General features: G+C 42.1%; 2 protein-coding genes across 5 annotated transcripts in view; one reads left to right on the top strand and one right to left on the bottom strand.

The window, feature by feature from the left end:
* The window catches only part of GLYATL2 (glycine-N-acyltransferase like 2), a 57,417-nt gene extending 44,707 nt beyond the window's left edge, over window positions 1-12,710 (bottom strand). Inside the window, exon 1 of the mRNA XM_005660879.3 lies at window positions 12,597-12,710. The gene's annotated coding sequence lies outside the window, so the exon portion shown is untranslated. The remainder of the gene's footprint in view (window positions 1-12,596) is intronic.
* On the top strand, window positions 13,417-24,111 carry FAM111B (family with sequence similarity 111 member B). 4 transcript variants are annotated; one of them, XM_003353861.3, is made up of 4 exons: window positions 13,417-13,614; window positions 13,912-13,961; window positions 14,816-14,981; window positions 21,833-24,111. In XM_003353861.3, exons 3-4 carry the CDS (start codon window positions 14,901-14,903, stop codon window positions 23,948-23,950), a joined length of 2,199 nt encoding a protein of 732 aa, XP_003353909.1. In that variant the 5' UTR covers window positions 13,417-13,614; window positions 13,912-13,961; window positions 14,816-14,900; the 3' UTR covers window positions 23,951-24,111. The 4 variants fall into 4 exon arrangements, with proteins under 4 accessions (XP_003353909.1, XP_013849754.1, XP_005660933.1 ...); XM_013994300.2 differs by having other exon boundaries at window positions 13,474-13,614; window positions 14,893-14,981; XM_005660876.3 differs by having other exon boundaries at window positions 13,474-13,614; window positions 14,867-14,981.

Raw genomic sequence — 25,192 nt, 5'->3', positions numbered from 1 at the left:
GGTCCCTCAGCTGTCTATTGGGAAAGCTCTATATTTCTAGCCTAGTGCTGATGCTGAAGACTTAAGCCTGTGGATAAATGCTTAGGGCAAACCAAGATGTGAGGATGGAGGGAAGAGAGGGGTTGACTAGATATTCTAGGCCGTCTCCCACCAAACTTCTTACTTCTGTTGTGACCAAACTTGAAGGTTTTGTTTTTGGTTTTGTTTTTTTTAACAACTCCTATCTCCGCAACAATCAGCCCCCATGAGTGTTTCAATCTGGTATTTCCTCTATGTTCATCTGTCTGCTCAAAATTTCAGGCTCAATGACAGTACTTCTGTTTGGCAGATTTATTCTGGTTTTGTTTCTTTTTATTTCTTTCAATGTTTCCTATAATTATTGGTGTGAAAAAGATAGACATGTGTTTGGTTCACCACCTTGATCCCCTTCCCACCCAGCATTCACTCTCTCTCTCTTTTTTTTTTTCTTTTGTCTCTTTTGGCCATGCCCGTGGTATGCAGAAGTTCCCTAGCCAGGGATAGAACCCGTACCACAGCAGAGACCTGAAACACAGCAGTAACAAAGCTGAGCCTTAACCACAAGGCCACTTGGGAACTCCTAGCAATCTCTCTCTTCACTCTTCCTCCCAGGCTGGTCCCACCTGCCCCATTGCATCAGGTCCTGCCTGTTTGCCTCATACCCTTGCTCTGACTGACAGGTGAACCTGGGCCGATCCTCCCTTACCATGGACATGAACTCCCTTGAAGTGGTACCCAAGCCTCAACGCTTTACATTGCAGATCTTCCCATGACATGGTAAGTAGTCTTTTACTTTCAGTGAAGGCCTCAGCTCAGTAGCACAGGGGACATTTTAAAAATTGATCCCAGTGGACTTCCTCTGCTCAGCCCTTTTCAAATCCTTTGAATGGGGAGAGGGAATCAGTAACAAGAGACTTTCCCATTTCCTTCTCCCTAAAGGAACACTTGTTCTCCCAGAGGAAAATTAGGGACAGTCCAACAGAAGTTCTTGGCAACCAAGCCTCACCTTGTCATCATGGGAAGAGTAGCTTGTGTGTCTGGAGTGATATTTTCTAAAATTTAGCAATATCCCCAGGAGGAATAATAAACATATTTACAACTGTCAAGGGCACCGATCTTTTAGAACAGTTTGTTTATTAACCTGTTAGAATGGTTTGTTCAATCGTTTAGAACAGCTCGTTCAACCTTTTAGAACAGTTTGTCCAAGGGCCTCCCTGAGGACCTACCTGTCCCTACCAAAACATACACACATATACACACAACCATACACACTCATACCCACATGCACACACATTCACACACACGCATACACACATATACATACACACACCTCCACTTTTGCTCTGGATCTCATCTTAACTTAGTCCAGATTTCTAGCTCTCTGTATCCCAAACTCAAGTGTTGTAGGGTTTGGGGAATCCCTTTTTGAGCATACTCGCTGACTGCCCACAACTATTCCTGGAAAACAGATCTAAGGTAAAAGTTTCTTCATTTCCTGCCATACCAGCCAATCTTCTTATGTATAAACCCTGAACTGCCTAGCTGCTGCAAAATATGTTGGAAAGGAGTTGTTATGCTTGTGTAGTCATAGATTATCTCTGGAAAAGTAGTATATTAAGAATGGAGTGAAAGTTAATTCATTTCCCCTGTATATGCTTTTTTTTTCCTTTTGAAAATTGTACCCTGTATCTATTCAAAAGATTTTGTGTGTGTGTGTTTTTGCCATTTCTTGGGCTGCTCCCACGGCATATGGAGGTTCCAGCCTAGGGGTTGAATAGGAGCTGTAGCCACCGGCCCATGCCAGAGCCACAACAACGCAGGATTCGAGCCACGTCTGCAATCTACACCACAGCTCATGGCAACGCCGGATCCTTAACCCACTGAGCAAGGCCAGCGATCAAACCCGCAACCTCATGGTTCCTAGTTGGATTCATTAACCACTGAGCCACAAAGGGAACTCCCAAAAGGTTTTTTTTGAATCACTTTGTTGTTTAGCTGAAATTATCATGACATTGTAAATCAACTAAACCTCAGTAAAACTTTAAAAGATAAGAAATACAAAAAGATTTTCTTTGGAGTTCCTGTTGTGGCTCAATGGTAATGAATCCAACTAGCATCCATAAGGATGAGGGTTCAATCCCTGGTCCCACTCAGTGGGTTAAGGCTCCAACATTGCCATGAACTGTGGTATATGTCATAGATGCAGCTCAGATCTTGAGTTGCTGTGGTGTGGTGTAGGCCAGCAGCTACAGCTCTGCTTTGACCCCTAGCCGGAAACCTCTGTATGCCATGAGTATGGCCCTAAAAAGACCAAAAAAAAAAGTGAGATTTTTTTAAATGGGGAAATTGGCTCTACTAAGGAATATTATGAATTTACTTATCCATTAAGTAAATTTTGCTTATTAGCTTTTTATTTAACCAATAGTATTTTTCTTCCTTTGACATAGATTAACTGACCATAAGTGTGTTGGTCTTTCTGGGCTCTCTATCCTGTTCAGTTGATCTATGTGTCAGGTTTTGTGAAAATACCATACCATTTTAATGACTGTAGATTTCTTATATGGTCTAAAGTCAGAGAGCATGATAATTCCAGTTTTGTTCCTTTTTTTCTCAAGACTGTTTTGACAATTTGGGGTCTTTTCTGATTCCCTATAAACTTTAGGATTATTTGTCCTAGTTTTTTTGTTTTTTGCTTTTTGTCTCTTTAGGGATCTACCTGTGAAATACGGAAGTTCCTAGGCTAGGGGTGGAATCAGAGCTACAGCTGCCAACCTGCCACAGCCACAACACTGCCAGATCTGAGCCATATCTGTGACCTGCACCTCAGCTTGCAGCAACACCAGATCTTTAACCCACTGAGTGAGGGCAGGAATCAAACCTGCATCCTCATGGATACTGGTCGGGTTCTTAACTCACTGAGCAACAGTGGGAACTCCTGTCCTAGTTTTTGTGAAAAATGTCATGAGTATTTTGATAAGGATTGCATTATATCTGCAGATTGCTTTGGGTAGTATGAACATTTTAACAATATTAATTCTTTCAATACAAGAACACTGGATAGCTTTCCATGTCTTCATATCATCTTTAATTTTCTTCATCAGTGTTCTATAGTTTTCATAGTAAGTCTTTCAACCTCTTAGTTAAGTTTATTTTTAAGTATTTTATTTTTTAATGTGATTATAAATGGAATTGTTTTCTTGTTTTCTCTTTCTCATAATTCATTATTAGTGTATAGAAAGGCAACAGATATTACCCCCACTAAGAAATCTTGTGAATTAATTTATTCATCATATTCTCTTATTAGCTTTTGATTCAATCAATAGTATTTTTAAGTGCTCAGAGTCAAACACAAACTTCTCTACTAATTTTTTTTTTCTTTTTACAGCCACACCTGCAGCATATGGAAGTTCCTGGGCTAGAGGTCAAATCTGAGTTACAGCTGCTAGACCACATCACAGCCACAGTGACACCAGATCTGAGCCATATCTGAGACCTACGCTCCAGCTTGTGGCAATGCAGGATCCTTAACGCACTGAGTGAGCCAGAGATTGAACCCACATCCTAATTGATACTAGCCTGGTTCTTAACCCACTGAGCCACAATGAGAACTCCATATTTCTCTACTTATTATATATAAACAAAGTGCCAGTTATTCTCCCTCTGCTTCCACTTACATCCAAATAAGATGACATCTCTCCAAAAGATTGACCCCCCCCCAATTCATCCTGAAATCCAGAAGAGTGTGACGGATGAAACAAAATGCCACTACTCCTCCACTTTTGGTCCCCCTAAGCCACACCGTGGATGTTTCAGCTCCAGATACCATAGAATTTCCGTTGCAGTGAGTCCTTTCCATTTAAAGTATCCTTCTCCAAAACTTTTATTACACATTCCCATAAAGTCTGTCACTGTCCATTGAGGTTTAACTACACACATAAAATTGGCCAGATTTTTTTTACTCTCCTTTTTTTCTGTTCCCATCTGAGGTCTCTGTTCCTACTCATTTGATGTGTGGTTAGAATTGTTACTCTAGTATTTTCTACGCATGAGTACATTGTGATATAGTTTCTGAAAGCTTCCAAATCCACACTATCTTTCTTTGACTCTCAGGAGGACTGATGCCCTGTGACCCCATGGTTTAGACTGACCAAAATTTTTTCCCTCTATTTTACACAGGAGGAAATTGCGGCTCAAAGAAAGACAGTAACCTATTCAAGGTCACATAGCCAGTAGGAAGTAGAGGACTAGTAACTGGTGGGTTTGGGGGGGCTCAGATAGCAACAAACACTCAAAATTGGAGGAGAGAATAGGGAATGGGACTTTTAACCCAATTTCAAGCTCAAACAGTGTAAGACTGCAAAGAGTGGAAGTTCCCATCGTGGCTCAGTGTTAATGAGCCCAACCAATATCCAAGGGGATTTGGGTTTGATCCCTGGCCTCTCTCATGGGTTAAGGATCCGGAGTTACTGTCAGCTGTGGCATAGGTCGCAGATGCACCTCAGATCCCATTACTGTGGCTGTGGCTGTGGCTGGCAGCTATAGCTCTGATTAGAACCCCTAGCCTGGGAACTACCATATGCTGCAGGTGCTGCCCTAAAATAAAGAAAGAAAGAAAGAAAGAAAGAAAGAAAGAAAGAAAGAAAGAAAGAAAGAAAGAAAGAAAGAAAGAAAGAAAAAGAAAAAGAAAAAGAAAGAAAAAGACTGCAAAGAGCTTTCGGGAGGCGAGGCTGCATGTGTGTACACAGGTCAGCACAGGGAAGCTCATACCTGTCTCCGCCCTCCATACCTTGCTATTCACCCTAGGTCTCCAAGGGTATGTGACTGGTTTCCATCCTTGCAACCCTCATAAGAAATCACCTCTACACCCTTTGTAGGTTTCTCAGCCTGTTTTCCTTACAAAACATAGAAAGTGGCAACCCTGCAGGATTCCTCCTTTCTCAGTAGTTCAGGACACAGCTTGGGGTAAGAATCTCAATCCAAGTTCAACTCGTGGGTGTCCTTCGTTCCTATGTATGGGGGTGGGGGGCATTAGAGAGTGTGGGAATAGGGTATCCAACCATCTGGTTTATGCCTTTCTTCAGAAGCCAATTCAGTTACAGAGATTAGGTCTTCTGGCACCTAGCCCAGAACACTTTCTTCAACCCTTCAAATATCTCAAGTGAGAAGGTGCTGAGAGACAACCAATTGAGTCCTTCCTGAACTATAGCTGAGTCTCCCTGGGGGTCTTTGTGTATCAGACTTTTACCTCTGCTACTTGTGAAGGTAAGGACTGAAAATGTGCAATTCCTCACTAAAAATCAGAGAGAAGGAGTTTCTGGTTGTGGCTCAGAGGAAACGAATTTGACTAGCATCCATGAGGATGAGGGTTCCATCCCTGGCCTCGCTCAGCAGGTTAAGGATCCGGCATTGCCGTGAGCTGTGGTGTAGGTCACAGACAAGGCTCAGATCCTGTGTTGCTGTGGCTGTGGCATCAGCCAGCAGCTACCGCTTCAATTCACCCCTAGCCTGGGAACCTCCATATGCATCAGGTGCAGGCCTAAAAAGACAAATAATAATAATAATAATAATAATAATAATAATAATAATAATAATTAGAAGAGGGGAGATTAGGCTCTGAGGAGAGGGAAGGGCTGGGTGATCCTGGCCTTGAGGACTGCGAGACTGTAGGAGATCAGGGGAGGCATGACAAAACAGTCCCCCATCTTCCCTCTACTCCTGCCCCAGCCCCAAGGGCTTTCAGGATGCTCTGGGCAAGGCTTTTTCTCTCTGCATCCCCAAGCCTCTGGCTAGGATGCTTTCCTCTCCAAGACTCCAGTGTTCAAACTCCTTCCTGCCTCTCTTGAAGTTTACATTTTGTCTCCAATGCCAGGTGACAAAAACTAAACTAACAAAAAAATAATCATATCTGCTATAAGGTGAAATGTAGCATATGAAAAATTGGGATAAGGGGACAGAATATTACAGAGGAGTGGAGGACAGTATTTTTTTATTTTTTTAATTTTTTTTCATTTTTTTTATTACTCATGAATTTATCACATCTGTAGTTGTATAATGATCACAACAATCTGATTTCATAGGATTTCCATCCCACAACCCAAACACATCCCCCACCCCCCAAATTGTCTCCTCCGGAGACCGTAAGTTTTCCGATATCCGTGAGTCAGCATCTGTTCTGCAAAGAAGTTCCGTCTGTCCTTTTTTCAGATTCCACATGTCAGTGAAAGCATTTGATGTTGGTGTCTCATTGTATGGCTGAGGACAGTATTTTAAAGGGAGTGGCCAGGGAAGGCCTCTCTGAAAACCTGGCATTTGACAGAGATCTGAAGAAAGAAGCGAGAGAGTCAGGCGCATACCAGTAGCGGGGGTTGCAGACTGAGGAAGCAGTCCAGGAAGTGTTTGAGATGGTCCACTGGAGTGAATGAAAAAAATACCTTAACCTCCATTTATGCATTCATCCAAAAAATAAAATGAACTAACATTTCATATATTAATTATAAAAGAATATATGTACATATATAAATAATATTATATGGGTAGATGCTCAATTTGTTAAAAATTATAGGGATGGGACATTAAAAGGTCAAAAGTTACTGCCTATGGCCTCTGGAAAGGCAAGAGTCTGTATCTTCAGACACCATCATATCATCTGAAACAAAATAGGTATCGATAATCTGTGTGTGTATATCCTGACCATGTCCTTGTCTTGTAGAAGTTCCCAGGTGCAGAGATCAAACCTGCCACACAGCAGCGACTTGAGATGCTGCAGGGACAAGGTGGGACCGCTTAGTCACAACAGCACTCCCCAGACTTTCTATTTTTGGTGGTAGTGAGGGGGATATTTTTAAAAGCAACTAGGCCTCTGTCTCCAGGGGGAAGGGCCCCTAAGAAATGAATAAATGAAGAGACGATCAGAAGGATGAATCAGTGTAGGAAGAAGTGATTCACAGGATCCGTGAGCATTGAAATACTGCAAAAGCAGCCTTGGCACAATAAAAGACCTCGGGCATTGGCATCTGACGAGTTAAAATCATCCAAGGACTGCCACGGCAATTTATTCATTTTGTTTCCTAATCTGTAAAACAGGAAATGGATTAAATAAAAAGATGATGTAATGAGACACTCTGATGGAAATGGTGAAACACTATGCATTTAGTGGATGCTTCCCACCTGTTACCTTTCACTCTCATCTCTTCATCCTAACCGCCCGGCAGCCTGCCCCACATTGTCAGTGCTGCAAACAGTCTCTAAAACAAGGATGGTAGTAGTGCGCCTGCTTTGCTCCCAGGCTGCCTTTCACCAAAACTGCGAGGACCCAGAGTGATGGAGAAATAAGTTTGCCAAAAACAGGTGAGGTGAGCCTTAGTTAACTGGGAGGAAGATACGTTGGGGGAGAAGGGGGTGGGGGAGGTGAAGAGGAGTAGTCAACATGAGCTATTGCAACCTTGAACTAACAGGGATACCCTCAGGGAGCACAGGACACAGTATCTACCACCCCGACCTCTCCATTCCCTGTCACAATTGCACCCACTAAAGGGGTGGGAAGCTCTTGGGGCCAGAACACGGAAGGGGGGGGGGCCAAACCATAACAAGCTACCATTGGCCACAATGACTGTCAATCCTCACCCAGCTCCGATTTTCCCCGCCTCCCTACCACTCCCCGTCCCTCAGGCTGATCCTCTGGCGCCATCTTCAGGCCGCATGAGGAACGTCATCCGCCCTGAAGAAGCTATCGCTGGCGGCCAAGATTCACTGCCCTAGGGCTGGGGGAGGTTCTTTCTGGCTCCTGGAGTGCCAGGGCGGTCCTGGAAAGGGACTGCCAACGTTAATCTCGGTCCCAGGAGCTGTGAGGCAGAGTCACGGAGGGACATTAGGTTGGGAGCAGGACTGCAGGGGAGCGGACACAGGAAGTGCTGGGGTGAGCTGGGGTAGAGGAAGCTGATTAGAACAGAGAAGCAATATCTCAGGACTGAGGTCATCGCGCCCGACTGCGTGGGTAGTAATCCTGGCTCTGCTAATTGCTTTGTGCCTTGAAGCCAATTGCTTGGCATCTCTATGGCCACAATTTCCTTTGAAAGGGGAATAACTGCAGCTGCCTCCTATGGTTGTTGTGGGGATAAAATTAGTAAATTTTTGTAAAATCCTTAGAGTGGTTTTGTTTAATGAAAACAGAGGTCACCAACAGCACTAGCATCACCTCCTGAGAAATGCAGGCTACCCACTCAGCCACACTCTAGCCTTAGGGAATCAGGATCTCACAGGAGCTGGGAATCCCCACCAGTGGATCCTGATGCATCAGAGACTTTGCAAAGCCCTGGTCTCAGTTTCCCAGGCAGACCTGTTGATGCCTCTGCTTGTTAAAGGATGCAGTTTACTGAGCCTTGCCCCGGACCTATTGAATTTATACTGGAATCGATTCCTAGAATCTGTGGTTTTTCAAAGCTACTCAGGTGTTAAGTTTGAACAGGAATGGACCAGGGAATCATAAATGGGCAGCCCTCTTTAATGAACAAATAGGGAGTCTAGACCCTCAAGAGGCAAAGGAGCTTGTCTAAGGTCTCCCTGCATGCTCCTAAGAGGCTTTGAGGCACTTGGGTTAAACTCCTCTAACTCACCTCCTTCCTCTCAACTAGTCCTCTGGTAAACCATCCTGTTTCCTAATCTGTGAAATGGGGCTAAAGTCAGACCTAGCTCAAAGGGTGACTGTGAAGATCCAGTGAGACCCACAAAGTCCCCACTAGGGATACGGATTAAGTGAAGGGGTTCATGTGTGTCCAAGTCCCAGAGCCTGAAATTCCTGCAGTGGCCTGGAACCCTGTGGGGCAGGTCTCCTTGTAGAAATTCTCATGATTAAATAAGGCTTGGAAATGCAAGTCACCAAGAGACAGTGGGATCACTGGGCCTCTTAGTTGGACCTAAAGCTGGCCCAGTCCTGAGCCATCCCCTGAACTGAGAGATGAGCACAGCCTGGGGTTCCCGAGTCCCAGTGTGCAAGTGAGGACACGAAACCATAGGGCTCACAGTGGCGTCTTGGCCCCAGGCAACCTCCACCCTGTATTTCTTTTACTGAAAAGAGATAGATAGATGACAGATAAATAAAGAGATAAAGATAGATAGATGATGGAGAGAAGCATACCCTCCTGGCTTTCTGGCAGCCTCCTTATTGGAGCGGCTGGTGTTCTGGGAGGGAGGACTTTACCCTCCCAGGGTGCATTATCGTCCTAGCATAGGGTGGGTACTGTTAGGACTTCAGGACTGACTCTAGGCTGGTGCTGGAAACTTAGAGCTCCCTCTCTGATCTTCCCTTAAAAGGGGGGAGAGCTTCCAAACCAAAGGGAGGGGGGTCCCACTGTTAACTCATGGGGAAGAGGAAGAGACCATTGCCACCCCTGCCCCCAGCCCCAGCCGTGCTTTGATGTATCCAGGGTCAGCTCTGGACTAGGATATGCAGGCCTTCAGCCCCAGTCCTCCCAGGGGCCAGGACTCTAGATGCTTTTGCCTTTGTGCATCTGATGACAGCTTCCCTCAACTCTGCCATAAAACACCTACCCCTCCTCATCCATTGAGTTCAAGTCTGAATCTCTGATACTCTCCCAGGTAGAGGCAATGGGGTCTTTGTTCCCAGAACATGTGTTTGCAATTCTAAATACAGAAATCATCCCACTCTGTTAGGATTTGGGGGGGCAGTGGTGGGGGCGAGAGGCATCTTCGAGGGTTCATGAAAGAGTCACTATCCCAAAGCACTGACCTTATGCCCTGGTTCTTTCAGGCGTGGCTTTAGTATCTGATAAATTCTCACCTCTCCAAACCTTGTGAGTGGTCTTTACCACATGATGATGTTTGTTTGGTTTGTTTTGTTTGAAGGCCACGCCTGTGGCATATGGAAGTTCCTGGGCTAAGGGTCTAATCAGAGCAACAGCTGAGGCCTATACCACAGCCACAGCAACAATGGGTCGAAGCTGCATCTACAACCTATGCAGCAGGTTGTGGCAACTCCAGATCTTTAACCTACTGAGCAAGGCCAGGGATCGAACCCACATTTTCATGGAGACTACATTGGGTCCTTAACCCACTGAGCTGCAATGGCAACTCATCATGGGTTTGACCACAGTAAAATAATCCAAACACCTGCAACTTGGCCAGAAGTATTCTTGTCACATATATAATGAAATGCGGACTACTTACTATGTGCAGCCAACATATGTGTCATATAAGTGTCAGCTGAAAGTGAAGCTTTTTTGGTGGCTCAACAGATTCCCTGAGCACTCCCTATTCCGTCACTGCTGCCAAGCTGCAATGGGTTTGCAGCCAAGCTCTCAGAGCACAGCCTCGACCGGGAAAGCAATACTGGAGCCCTATCACAGACCTATAGGTCCTGGTTCAGGCAGTGCTATGCTGTTTTTGGTTAGGGTCAGTTTTACACTTAAGGCAGAAGTGGAAGACTGCCACCTGCTGCTAAAATATCAGCTGCCTTTGTACACTGACGCCAAGAAGAATGCAGAGACAGAGTTGGAGGAGACAGAAAAAGTAGCTTTAGTTGCCAGGCAAAGAGGGAACACAGCAGGCTAGTGCTTCAAGGACTGTGGCCACCACCACTGCTCCCCACTCCCTTGAAGGAGTAGTGAGAAGTCTTACAGGGTTCAAGGAGCAGGGCTTGGTCAGCTTGGGGATATTCTGCGGACTGGTTGGTGGTAATTGGGAGTCAGTGTCATCAACCTTCTGGTTCCAACCAATCTGGGGTCTACCTGCTCCTGGACAGCATGCAATTGATCCTTCCACCTGGCGGGGGCTTCAGCACCTGCAAAACAGTTCCAAGGGCATGGCTCGGAATATTATCTAGAGTTCTGGAGGAAGAACAAAAGGTTCTTGACTTTGCTGAATGGCTGAACTATTACTCTTCTGTCTTGCTTGGCTGTTTTCCATTTTCTCGCTTCCCTGATTAAATGAATTCTTTGACTAAAGTTTTTCTATAGACAAAACGGCAGGTGGAAGACATGAGTGGGGGACCCCTCTAGGAAGGCCTCACAGGGTCCTGCTGGGCTACACACCCCAAATGGCATCAGGCCAGCAATTGCAAACATATGGTTCAGGTGCTATTCCGATGACCAGTAAATAGGAAGTGACAAGCATCAGCAGTCCACTGGGCTCTGGAAGCCAGAGCATTCGGGGATTGGCAGGATCCTGTGCTGGGTGGGATGCCATTACGAGTAGGCAGACGCCCACTGGGAGGTAAACATTTCAACGTCACCTAAGAAACAGAGGATCTGGGGACACAAGGCAGGTTTTTTTCTTTATCTTCTACTGAGCTATGGCCCTTTGAATTCTTTTTTTGCCTCTTCCTTTTCACAGCACCTCAAATAGACTTGTCAGTGAATGGCCAACATCGTTACCATCATAAGTCCAAGTTTCTCTGTCTCTCTCTCTCTCTTTCACTTTGGTCTATGTTATTCCTTGGCATGTTCAGTCTTCTGTCCCTTCCTGACCCTCCCTGGGGACTCACTATCATATATTGAATGTGATTGCTTTTACTTCACTCCTCGTCACACAGTTGGAATGGATTAGGATCTTTAAATCAACATGTCAAAGCAGAATTCACACACACACACACACACACACACACACACACGCGGCGGCGGCAGCAGCAGCAGAAGAAGAAACACCTCCTGCCTGGGATCTCCCATACCAGTTAATGGAGACTTTATCCTTGCTCAGGTTGCTCCATTCAAAAGCCCAGGAATCATCACTGAGCCCTCTTTTTCTCTGCTTTCCTGAACTTCCCATCCATAAACAAAACCGGTGGACGTGCCCTTCAAAATCAATGCAGCATCAAAACAGCATTCGCCCCTCCATCACTACCACTGCAGCCTGCCCCTACCACATCTCTGGAAACCTGGGGTAACCTCCCCCTCATCGCTTTCTCCTTCTGTATCTACTCTTGTCCCCCAGAGTTTGTCGCCCTTATAGCTGCCAGTGATTTTTTTAAAAATCAGATTATATGACTCCCTTGCTTCAAACTCTCTGTTTAGAATAAATCTCACATTTGTAATAAAATCCAGACTCCTTAACGTAACCTACAGTTTGCTTAGTGACCATGGCAAATACGAGTACTCCTGAAGTTATGATCCTTTCCAGGACAAATTCTCCGTCCTCAGAAACATCAGGCAACATCAACAGCACCCTCCCCTACGCCTCTTACTTTTCATAACTTTTTTTTAACATCTCCAGTCTACAAAGAAATGAGAATCAGCAAGTCCCCTTGGGCAAAAATTTGTCCTCCTTCTGTGTATGTTAGTACCGGTCACTTGTACCACTTTAAGATGATTTAAAGAAGAGCCGTGATTTGATCAAATTATCATAGTTTTTCTCTTTTCTTCCAGCCTTTTCATATTATTTTTACAATTACACTTCTAAGGTTCACTCTGTCCAAACCCCACTGAGCACCTGGAATTTAAACAATGATCACAGTTGCTCTGTATATAGTTTACATTAAGTCCAGAAAAGCTGTCAGTAGTATCCCAACACCATCAGTCTTTACATAAACATCCATTCTACTTCAAAAGGAAGGGTTACTCATCACCTACCAGTTCTATTTTCCCCTTCTTTGACCAGCTTCTCAAAAATAGCATCCAAAACGAAGGCACCCCCTCCTGTTCAGTTTCTTAAACGGTAAAATGTTTTCTCAAGCCCACTTTTTGGTCATCAGTTGGAAGATGGGTAACGCTGCAGCCCCCTTAGGACTGGAAATTTCTAATGCACGTTCTGGGAACCGAGAGGGCAGCTGCTGGTCTCTTCCTCCTGGTTGGAGAGTTTCTGTGCAACAGCCTCTAGATGAAGTTGTCACTTTTGCGGGGGACACCAAGTCTGCCGCCTGCTTTGGGCCACTTCATGCGCTGGAAGCTGGCGAAGTGTACGGCCACAACCCCGCAGGTTCCGGGCCAGGAGCCTCTCCTGGGAAGCTCAGTCCACTGCTGCTGCCCATCCTGGAGTGGCTGAGGGGATGCGATGGCCGCTCACTCAGCTTCAGCGACCAGGCTGTTGGGCCTGCTCTTCCGACTCCGGGGCTCACCGTTCCCACCCCAAGCCGCCACTGTGTAATTTGACCCTCGGGCAGAACGCTCCTCCCTCTACCGCCCCTCGCTAGCTCAGCAACTCTCCCGACTACAATAGATGCAGATTTGGCGGGCAGGGATGAAGGGAAATAACTGCTCCAAGTTTGACCCGGAACAAGGAAGCTGGCTGTGGACCTAGGGTGGGAAGGGAATGGATGAACAGGACCGGGGCGGGGTAATCACGGCCATCTGCGCGGCTGGGCACGTCTCTCCCCGTTACCCCGCGTGATGCAGTCCACACCCATCTTTTTCTGGCACCCGCTCAGAGGCCGGAATCGGCCAATCGGCTTCCAAAGTGGATGAGTGTCTGTCGGAAGAGCGCAGACAGCCTCTGCAGCTTCCCGCCCGACGGTCTACTCCCTGGCGCATTGCTCGCTTTCACTTGCTAGGGTGAACATTCCAGGAAGCCTCAGCGAAGCGCCGTCATCGCCCCTCTTCTGGATCCCAGCAAGGCTGGCACAGACACTGTTGGGGCAGATTCACAGCTTCTGTGAGTGGCTCCTCCGGTGGGAGTTCTTAGGGGATGGTTGTCAAGGGCGCTAGCTAGAAGGATCTCAGTCCAGATCCTAGGAGGTTTTGGAGGGAGAGGGACTGAGGCATCCTCCCGTTGTGGTAAACCACTCCCCAGCCTCAAGAGTTTTACACCTGGAAAGGCTTTGAGATAGTCTAGGTAGCTGTTCCAACCGAGGTGCGGTGGGGCTTTGGAGGGAGGGAGGGGGGCGCATGTAAGTTCCTTGGAAGTTACTGTTCCATCGATTTTGCCTACTTTTGTCCGTTTTGCTTTCAGACTGGAGGGTAAATCCGGTCCCTGGCACTTTATTTGGCCAGACGTCTAAGGTAATAACTGTCTTAATATTCTCGTCTCCTAGTTCTGTCAGCTGTGTCCACTTCTGGATCTGTTCCTTTTCACTAATTTTTCTCCTCATTGTGGATCATATTTTCCTGCTTCTTTTTTATGCCTGGTAATTTTTGACTGGACATCAAGCATTGCCGATTTCACATGGGGGGGGGGTGTTCAAGAAATGCTTCTATTCTCATCAATATTCTAGAACTTCCTTCTAGTGCACAGTTTGGAAACAGAGTCATCCTTCCAAGCCTTGCTTTTAAACTTTGTCAGGTGAGACCAGAGTGGCCTTTATCTAGGACTAATTTTGTCCTATTGAGTGTAGAGGCAATACCTTTCTGAAGAGACTGCCTGGTATATTATGAATTATGAAGTTTTCTAGTTTGCCTTTGGGAAACAGAAACTATTCTCAACCCTGTATGGGCTTCAGAATTGTTCCTTTTTTTCCTGTTGGGCAGTTCTTCTCCTGGCTTCTAGCAGTTTCTTACACTCATGCACTGAGCAATATTAAGCTGCAGTTTCAAGGGAAGGGAACCCAGTACAGATCTGCCACACTTCCTCCATCTGGGCAGCTGTAGCTTTCTAGTACTCTTCTCTACAAACTCTAGCCCCCTGGGCCCTCCGTGACTCTTAGTTTCTCTTCTCAACTCAAGGAAACTGACAGGCTCTGCTTGTGTCCCGCTTCCCTGACACACAGCCTGGAAACACTCCCCAGGCTATAAGCTAACAGCTCTGAGGTCTTACCTCTGATTACCCTCTCCTGGGGTTAGACATCACTGCTCTGCCCTGCCTGACAACAGGTGTTCAAAACTTATTGTTTCATATATCTTGTGTTTTATTGTTTTAGTCATTTCAAGTAGGAGGGCAAATCCAACCCGTGTTTCTCTGTCTTGGCCAGTGGCGGCAGTGGTTATATTCTCTTAGGAATCATCATGAATTTCATGAAGGCTGAAGAGAACAAGTCATTCAGCACTGTAGGAAATGACCTGAGTACCGGACCTGAAATTTCAAAGGTATGTCTATTTTTTAACAACTCTCCTGAGGCCACACTCTAACCATAGCACTACTTTAGGGTCCAGGAAGGGAGTAAGCGCATAAAGAATGGCAGTTATCAGAGTTCCCGTTGCGGATCAGTGGTTATGAACTCCACTAGTATCCATGAGGACTTGGGTTCGATCCCCAGCCCCACTCAGGGGGTTAAGGATCTGGCGTTGCCATGAACTGTGGTGCTGGCCGTAGACACAGCTTGTATCTGGCATTGCTGTGGCTGTGGCATAGGCCAGCAGCTGCAGCTATGATTCTACCCCTAGCCTGAGAACTTCCATATGCCACAGGTGCAGCTCTAAAAAGACCAAAAAAAAAAACAAAACAAAAAACAAAAAACAAAACAAAAAAAACAAAACAAAAAAACCCACAAAAAAAGGGAAGTTATAACCCCATTTCTTGTATTGTTTAAAATATAGAGAGATCATACCGTATAAGTGTTTGTGTAAAGCAAGATGATAGTGATGAACTAAAGCAAACGCTACCTTGTTAGACAACAAGGTGACCAATAAACAGTATAGACACTTAAGATAATTGGAAATATAGATGGACAAAAAGCAGAATGCAGATAATGTTTCCTGAGAGATTACTGGAATCAGGCTTGTCATTTCCTATGGATCATCTCATTTAATATTGAATAAAACTCTGTGCAGTAGATATAATCGTCCCTATTTTACGAATGAAGAAACTGAAACTCGAGTTTCATGAAATTGAAAACGGAAGGGACTTCAGAGCAAGGATTCCAACCAGGCAATCAGACTTCGGAGCCCAATTTTTGACCAACACACTGATTGACTCAAAATATGCACAATGATAATACTAAATCAAGACATAAACAAAGACCTAAGAAAACAAGACCTAAATAAATAGCACTGTTGAATCTTCCAGTCCTGAACACAGTATATCTCTCTATTTATTTAGGTCTTGTTTAATCTCTTGCGGTATTTTTTTAGGATAAATGTCTTGCATATCTTCTGTCAGATTCATCCCTATAAATATCATGTTTTTTGATGTTATTGTAAATATAACTTTTAAGAAATTTATGTTTCTGATTGCAGCCTGAAAGTTTGCTAAATTTGCTTCTTTCTGGTAGTTTTTTCTGAGGTTCTATAGGATAGTCTATGTAGAGGGTTCCATCATCAGTGAATTGGGGCAGACTTACTTATTTCTTTATGCTCTGAATGTCTTTTCTTTCCTTGTTTTGTTGCATTAGCTAGGATTTCCAGCAGAATGCTTAACAGACGTGGCAAAAACAGACACCCTTCCTTTTTTGATAATGTTAGGAATACTCTCAGTCTTTCACTGCAAAGTATGCTGTTACCTGTAAGTTTTTTGTAGATGACTGTTATGAGATTGAGGAAGTTCCCTTCTGTTCCTAGGTTGCTAATCACTTTTATCAAAAATGGACGTCAGAGTTTGCCAAATTCCTTTCCTTCTGTCTGTTGAAATGATTAAATGTTCTTTTTCTTTTTTATTCTCTCAGTATGATTAATTACATTGATAGGTTTTCTTTTTAAAAAATGTCCCCAGGTTTTCTTGTGATGTCATTGACATATAGCATTGTATTAATTTAAGGTGCAGAACACAATGATTGGCTCTATGTATGTACTGCAAAATGATCACCACAGTCCTTACCTCACGGAGTTAAATTTTTTTCTGGAGATGAGAATTTTTAAGATCTACTCTCATAGCAACTTTCAAATATACTATATGGTGTATAGTATGTCATTAGCCATAGTCACCAGAAATTATCTGTTTTACAACTTGAAGTATGTACTCTTGACCAACTTCAACTATTTCTCCCACCCCCCAGCCCACCTCTGGCAACCACCTATCTGTTCTCTGATTATGTGAGTTCAGTGTTTTCAGATTCTACGTGTAAATAAGAACATAAAGTATTTATCCTTCTCTGCCTGACTTATTTCACTTAGCATAGTGCCTTCAAGGTCCACCCATGTTATAACAAGGGGCAGAATTTCCCTCTTTTTTATGGCTGAATAATGTTGCATGGTATATATATATTGTTGTGAGCCACATGGGAAGTCCAAGTTGCATGGTATATATAAACCACATGTTCTTTCTTTCTTTCTTCTTCTTTTTTTTTTTTTTTTTTTTTTTTTTGGTTGCTCCCATGGCATGTAGAAATTTCTGGGTCAGGGGTCGAACTCACTCCACAACAGGAACCAGAGCCACCGCTGAGTGACAATGCTGGATCCTTAACTGGCTGCACCACAAGGGAACTCCCTAAACCACATTTTCTTTATCCGTTCATGCAATGATAGACACTTAGGTTGTATTCTTGTCTTGGCTATTGTAAATAATGCTGCAAATATCAAAGAGGTGGTGACTTTGTTTCATTTGAATATATATCCAAAAGTAGAATTGCTAGATCATATGGTACTTGCATTTTTTTTTTTTTAATTAGGGCCACACCTGTGGCATATGGAAGTTCTCAGCCTAGGGGGCAAAACATAGCTGTAGCTACTGGCCTACTCCACAGCCACAGCAACAACATATCCCAGGTGTGACTGAGCCCAATACCTTAGCTCACAGCAATGCAGAATCCTTAATCCACTGAGAGAGGCCAGGGATTGAACTTGCATCCTCATGGATACTAGTCAGTCTCATTACTGCTGAGCTATAACAGGAACTCTGATAGTTCTATTTTTAATTTTTTGAGGCATTTCCATACTGTTTTCCATAGTGGCTGCATCAGTTTACATTCCCACTGATAAATTTTCAAGTTAAACCAATCTTGTATTGATATATACCTTAGCTGGTCATGAAGTATTAGAATGTTTGCATTTATATACATAAGACGACGTAGTGGTTTATAGTTTTGTTGTAAGGATTTGCACTTCTGTGATAGAGTAGTGTACACAATGCCCCAGGAATTAGGATATTTACCTTATGTATTATGGAAGCAGCAACTATTTTGATGGATCTTCACTAATTGTTCCTTCCAATCCTTTTGGATAGTTTTTTCCCCTGCCTTGAGTGATTTTTCAGATGCATGTATTGATCAGTACTCAACTAAAGACACACAGGGAATTTCTCTGTTCCACCCTCCCCCAAATGCTTTGCCTTTCAAAAGTTAAACCCATTGACTTCCCTTCAGTCTCAGTTCTATCCCCTCAACTGAGAGAATTTACTGAGCTTTGCCTGGATTACCTTCCCTGTTGGCCCAGAATCTATCTTCAGAGAGTGATCTGGAGCAATTATATGGTTTGCTTCTTTTTTTTTTCCTCCTATTTCTCAAGGATCACTATCCTTTCTTGCCTAATGTCCAGTGTCTTGAAGAGCATATATTTTGTCTGTTTCTCTAGTTCTTTCAGGTAGGAATGTAAATTAGGTCTATATCGGGTCTAATATTACATCTTGACCAGAGCAGAATTTTGAGACATTGCTTTTTATATTCTTTCCAGAGGTTTTCATTGTAACTACTGGGAATAATAGCTATCATGAGATTAAGTCATTTTGGCTACTTCCTTCTGTTATTCTTAAAAATATAAGTGTGACATACTAGAAAGTTAATTAAGGACATCTTCAAAAATTCTACAGGAAATATTGCGTGAAATAATCATTAGAAAACTTTCCTTTACCATCAGGGAGAATAAAGGAATACTCACTCTTATTGACTCTAGTTAGTTGATGATTACATAATAATCATTACATCACACTATACTAGTGATGCTAGCCAGTACAATAAGATAAGGAAAATAAATAAAAATACAGTTAAGAGTTGAAAAGGAAGGAACAAAGCATATTCATGAAACATTTACAGATGATATGATTGCCTATTTTGAACACCAAAATTATCTATGGACCAAATATTAGAAATGATGATAATTTAGCAGTTGGCTAGCTTTAAGACTGATATTTACAAAAGAGGGATTTATTTTGATCAGCAATAATCAGAATGCAGAATATCAAAAAATTATTTTATTATGCCTAGAAAAATATCAGTTACCTTGGAATAAATTTTAAAAATAATTTTAAGTCCTTTATGGATAAAATTATAAACTTTTTTTGTAAGACATGAAAGGAGACCTAACTGAATGTCAAGATATAAGAAGGGGTGAGGGAGGGATGGGGTGGAAGTCTGCAGTTAGCAAATGCAAATTGCTACATATAGCATGGATAAACAACAAGATCCTACTGGATAGCACAGGGAGCTATATTTGGTATCCTGAGATCCTGAGATAAACCATAGTGAAAAGTAATGTGAAAAAAAAAATGTGTGTATATAGCAAAGCTGAGTTGCTTTACTATTTAGCAGAGATTAATACAACATTGAAAATCAGTGTTTCAATTTTAAAAAAGTTATAAGATATCCAAGAGTAGGAAAACTCATTATTATTAGGATGTCCATCCTCCTCAAATTCATCTATTGGTTCAATACAATGCTAATGAAAACTCCAACAGTTTACTTTTCTGGCACTTAAGAAAATGACCAACATTTATTAGAAGAGCAGAGGGCCAATAACCAATACATTTCTGAAGACAAAGAGTAAAGTCAGTGAATTTATATGATCAGATATGAATGCTCATTATAAGGTGGTAATTAAGAAAATATTTAGCACAGATATGGAAAAAGATACCACTGGAACAGAGCAGAGACAGATTCATGAAATCTATGAAAATATCTTTGTATTACTTTGTTGGGGATTCTGTAACAAAATACCACAACCTGGGTAACTTAAACACAGATACGTATTTTCTCACAATTCTGGAGGTTCAAAGTTTAAGGTCATGTTTTCATTGGGGTTGTTGCCTTGTGAACTCTGCGAGGGAAGGTTCTGTATGAGGCCTCTGTCATTGCTGTGTTGATGGCTATCTTTTTCCTCTATCTCTTCACTTCATCTTTCCTTTATGTCTATCTCTGATCAGATGTCTCCTGTTTATAAGGGTATCATTCATATTGAACTCGGGGCCCACCCATCTCCAGTACTGCCTCATCTTAACTAATTATATCTACAACAACCCTATTTCCAAATACAGTAGCATTCTGAGGTACTGAGGGCTAGGAATTTCAACATATAAATTGGGATGGGGGACATAGTTCAACCCATAATCTTACAGGGCATGAGTGACAGTTCAGATCTATGGAGAAAGGATGAACAATTCCATTTATAGCGCTGGGACAATTAATTATCATTGTAGGAAAATCAAGCCACAAGCTCAGAAAATATATGTTTAATGCATATGATGAATAAACAATTTGTGTGCAGACTATATAAAGTACTTTCAATAATAGAAAACTAATGCAGTAGAAAAACTAGTAAAAGAATGTCCAGGTAGAAGCATGAAAAAGGGGTTCAACCTCGTTAATAGTTAAACTACCAGCAAAATGCCATTTCACACGCACAAGATTGGCAAACATTAAAAGCTGGGCAATATCAGGAATTCCCTAGTGGTGCAGTGGGTTAAGGATCTGGTGTTGTCACTGCAGAAGTGTGGGTTCACAGCAGTTTGATCCCTGGCCTGAAAGCTTCCATATACCTTGGGCATGGCCCAAGAGGGGAAAAAAAAAAGTTGGGCAATACCAAGTTTTGATGAGGATGTGGAAGCAGTGAGAACTCTCATTTCCTGTGGCAGAGATGTAAGTTGGCACGACCTCTTTGTAAATGATTTGACAGTATTTAGTAAGGGTGAGTACGCATATGTCCTAAAGTTAAGCAATTCAACTCCTACGTCTATACCTGAGAGGCAGTCTTGCACATTTGCATCAGGAAACATATTCAAGGGTATTCACAGCAGAACTGTAGCACTAGCTTAATAGAAAAAGACCTGGAAACAACTGACATGTGTGTAAACAGTTGATTTCTTCAGTGGGTTCTCTTTACCCGTGAAAGTGAATGTAAAACTCCATCAACTAGAATGAGCCTCAAAAAAGTGGTGAAACAGATCACAGAAAGCACATTCAAAGGATGCATTTACATAAAATCAAAAACAGGCGAAGCTCAAGAGTATGCTATTTATGCTTTTACTACATATATGCATGTCTCTAAAGAATCTGTTGCCGTCCGATTGTCAATACTTTCTCCTGGGTTATTGCCAACTGATTTTGTATGTATTGGTAAATGGTTTGATTATGGATTTGTATATCTCTCCAATCCTATGATTTACTAATCTTTTTAGTATCTTTTCTTAGTGCTGTTGAAACCAGGTAAAGAATAGAAATTAAACAGTAAATACTTAATTTGAATCTTTGAAAAGTGCTATTTCAAATGTCCAAGAGATGTGCTAACTCCATTTAGTAATTAAATAAATGTTATTATTAAAAAAACAAACGAAATGGCATTTCATCTCTCAATTGCCAAACATTTAAAATAATAGTACTGAAATCCTTTTGAAGAATTAACTATAATGTTGATCTCCTTGAGTAGCAGGGGAGAATGCAGAGGGTGAGTTGCAGTAACTTTTCTCCAAGGCAGTTGGGCAGTGGATGTGCTGTGAAATGCATTCATAATCTTAGTATTTCCACTGCTGGAAGTTGGGTCTAGGGAAATATTAAGACTGCAGAAAAATGTTTTATGTATAGAAAACTTTTTCATACTTAGAGTAGTAAATAATTGGAAACAACCTAAATACTTAGCAACAGAAAAATGGATTAGAAACTATTGTACAGTGAACTGTCATATAGCCCCTCAAATTGTGTTTTCAAAGGTTGTTTCATGACATGCAGAAGGACTGGAAGACTGCTTAGTAAAAAACAAACTCATGTGCAGCAGAGTACAATTTAGTCTTATTATTAGAAAAACACGAAACAATTATTAAAGATGATTCCTATTAAATTTTTAATCTTTCTTTTTTTAAGGATACTACCATGCAACAGACGTGTTCTGACACACCTGCTGATCAGTTGCTGGCTAACCTACAAGTGAGCATCAGAACCATTAAGATTAAAAGTGAAGTCAGTGAGCAGAAGATATCCCCTGAAAGTCAGAACCCACATTTGAGCACCAGTAAAAAATATTTCACCTTTATGCTTCAGATAGGCTCCAGGAAGTCAGATCAAACTAGGAAAACAGCACACGGTGGACTCAATGAGAATATCGACTCAGCTCTGAAGAATAATGAACATTTCAGAAGACATGTGCAGGATCCGTTTAAATGGAACATTATGGCTTATGAAGAGACAACAATTAAAGGATTTGTAAATTTAGGAATGCCTCTCAGGTGCCTACCTGAAAAGTCCCATTTTAAAATAACCATTGTCCCAAGAAAAAGTAAGCAGGAAAATTATGATCCGATGTTACGCTTATGTGAAAATCCAGACATTGAATGCATTCTTTTCCACGTTCTTTCTATTGGGAAGAACATAAAGAAGATTGTCAAGATCATGGACCTTCATGAAAAAGGAAGTAAACTTTGTGTCTATGCCTTCAAGGGTGAGACTATCAAAGAAGCCCTCTGCAAGGATGGCCGATTTCGGTCTGACTTAGACTCGCTCGAATGGGAATTAGTAGAAGGTCATCAGAACGTTCATGGGAAAGAGTCCACAGTGGATCAAATCTCTGGGAAACTTTTAGAAATGGAGGTTTTAATAAAAAAGGATAAGAAGAAAGGTACCGGTACAAAAATTAAACAGAGGAATGAAAATGCCACTGATGAAATCAATCACCGTGATTCAATATGGTCTAAGAGCACAGTCCATGAACCAGGGCCAAATGGAGAGACTGAAGACACAGAACACAACAGAGAAAAAATTCTCCCATTTCAAAGTCTAGAGAGTAAGAAACACCGGACAATTTCCGAAATTAAAGGTTATTATGATGGAAGTTTCAACACAAGTTGTATGGGGGAAACCTCACAAGTTAGGCTAAGGTCCCCTCTTCCTATAGAATGTGCTTTTTATACGGATAGGCAAAAGGAAGCGACTAATTCCTGGAAGAAGAATGTAAAAATTTTGGGAAAAGCTATAATGCATCGATATCCATTTTTTAATGAAGAGGTGCTTAGGGTAAGAAAGTATTTGGAGGAAGAACAAAAGAGAAACCTGCCACCATTTGAACAATTCAACATATATAAAGAGTACTTTGGAAAAGTGACAGAAAATTCCACTTCAGTTGAAACCTGTGAACGTCTTATTCATCATAGCGAGTCTGTTGGGTTTATGAAATGGGACGTTAATGGAAACTCAGGCAGTGCTACTTGCTTTGTCATAAAGAATGGTTATATTTTCACCTGTCGACATGTTTTAGATCTCATCCTGAGAGACAGTACAAATCCAAGTTTGCAGTTGGATATAATAAGCAGCTGTGTAAAGGTGACTTTCTCTTACAAAAGTTTCTGCCCTAAAGACAATGATTGGTTTTCCCTTGAGAAATGTTTTGCAGTGTCTGATGAAACTCTAGATTATGCCATATTAAAACTAAGCAAAAATGGACATAGATTTCCTCCAGGCCTGTTTCAACATGTTTCCCCTCAACCATCAGGTGGTTTGATTTATTTAATTGGTCACCCAGAAGGCCAGATCAAGAAAATAGATGGTTGTATGGTGATTCCTCTGGAGCAACGGTTAGAGAGTTACCCAGAAAATCATCGAGATAGGGTGGCAGGAACCCATGCTCCCATTTATAATGCTTGTCCTGTGCTTACCCAAAGAAGTTTCCTGACAGAGGCTTGGAGCCGTGAAACACTTAGTTATGATACTTGCTTCTCCAGTGGGTCCTCTGGCTCCCCAGTGTTTAATGCATCTGGCCGTTTGGTTGCTATGCACTCCTTTGGGCATTTTTATAGACATGAAAATAAGGTTTATGCTCTTATTGAATTTGGCTATTCTATGGATTCAATTCTTAGTGATATCAAACGGAAACATGAGCGCTTGTACAAATTATTAGAAGAAGAGGAAAATGAGAACCATGAAGAAGAGAGAGAGAATACACGAGAGTCATCACTTCGAGATCATCAGGTTGAACCCATGGAACATTAGGAAAAGGATGCTGCTTTCAAAAAATATGCCCAAAATTCAGTGATTTGGGGCGGTTTCTGTAGAGTATAATGGATATTATTTCTTTTAGAAAAGTTCCAGAGAATCATGTAGATACACAAAATGTATTAGAGCTCAAATAAATATTGATTTTTTTTTTCTCACTGGCTTTTTTTTTTTTTTTTTTTTTTCTTGTAAACAATCTTGGGCCTTACTTCAAACACTTTGGTCAGGAGATACAGAGTACTGGGTGTGAGATAGGCTACAAGGATGTAGCCTATCTACAACATGGGAAACATAGCCGATGTTTTATAATAACTGTAAATGGAGTGTAACCTTTAAGAATTGTATAAAATTTTTAAAAATATAAAAAATTAAAACTAAGTAGGTCACTTATATAAATAGTTTGGTATCTGCCATTCTAAATGCCTAAGATGGTATATCCTTTCCAACTTTGTAACCTGTGAAATGACTAGTTATTCTCTACATAACAAGATAATGGGAAAATACACCTTTAGAGGTACAGGGGGGAAAATGTATTGTTTCTCTAAAGTCCAAAATTTCTTGGTAATCTTAATTTATTTCCCTTCTATGCCCCTGTGACATCAGCCTTGATTATAAATGCCCCCAGAAAATCCAGCTTTTCCGTTGTTTTCTCTAGTTCTGTCCTTCTCTGGCAGATATAAAGAGTGACTCAGCCAGGCTGCATCCCCAGCCTGTCATATTCAGAAATTCTAACTAAGCTTCTGGATATAAACCAGGTTCCTCTAAATAGATGCACTTGCATGTTATTTAGAAGACAGAAGTAAAATGGAAGTCATCTTTCTTCTCCATCTTCTGGCAAACTAAGTCACAGAAAAGTGAGTGTCTAGAGATAGTATTGTCAGCCACATTCAGGGTCAGTGTCTAGTCAGAAGATTCCTGGGTTTCAGGACTAATAGAAGCAGTATCAGCAGCCAGAATCAGCATTGCAGTGTCTGGTCTTCACTTAGACCTTGTGGAGAGGCATGTGTAACAGCTTCCTTGTCCAGCTTTCTGATTCCTGTATTTGCAGCTAAGAGGATGTATTCTTGAACTCAATAATTCCAGTGTTGGCCTTCTGAATGCCACTGCTTTTGTCATCCGAAAGGTTCTCCAGCACCAACCACTTCAGTTAAAACTCTTTTACCTACAATGACCTCTGACATACCCTCCATACCAACGAGCAATGGGTGGAATTGTCCAAGTGTGTAATAGTCTCCCAGC

This window comes from Sus scrofa, chromosome 2, assembly GCF_000003025.6.
Source record: "Sus scrofa isolate TJ Tabasco breed Duroc chromosome 2, Sscrofa11.1, whole genome shotgun sequence".
NCBI classification, from domain to species: Eukaryota; Metazoa; Chordata; class Mammalia; order Artiodactyla; family Suidae; genus Sus; species Sus scrofa.
This window is presented reverse-complemented; position numbering and strand designations above follow the sequence as displayed.

Coding starts and splice junctions, on each gene's coding strand:
- FAM111B (XM_003353861.3), top strand. CDS start 14,901: ATGAATTTCATGAAGGCTGAAGAGAACAAGTCATTCAGCACTGTAGGA. Junction 14,982..21,832: donor CCGGACCTGAAATTTCAAAG/GTATGTCTATTT, acceptor TCTTTTTTTAAG/GATACTACCATGCAACAGAC.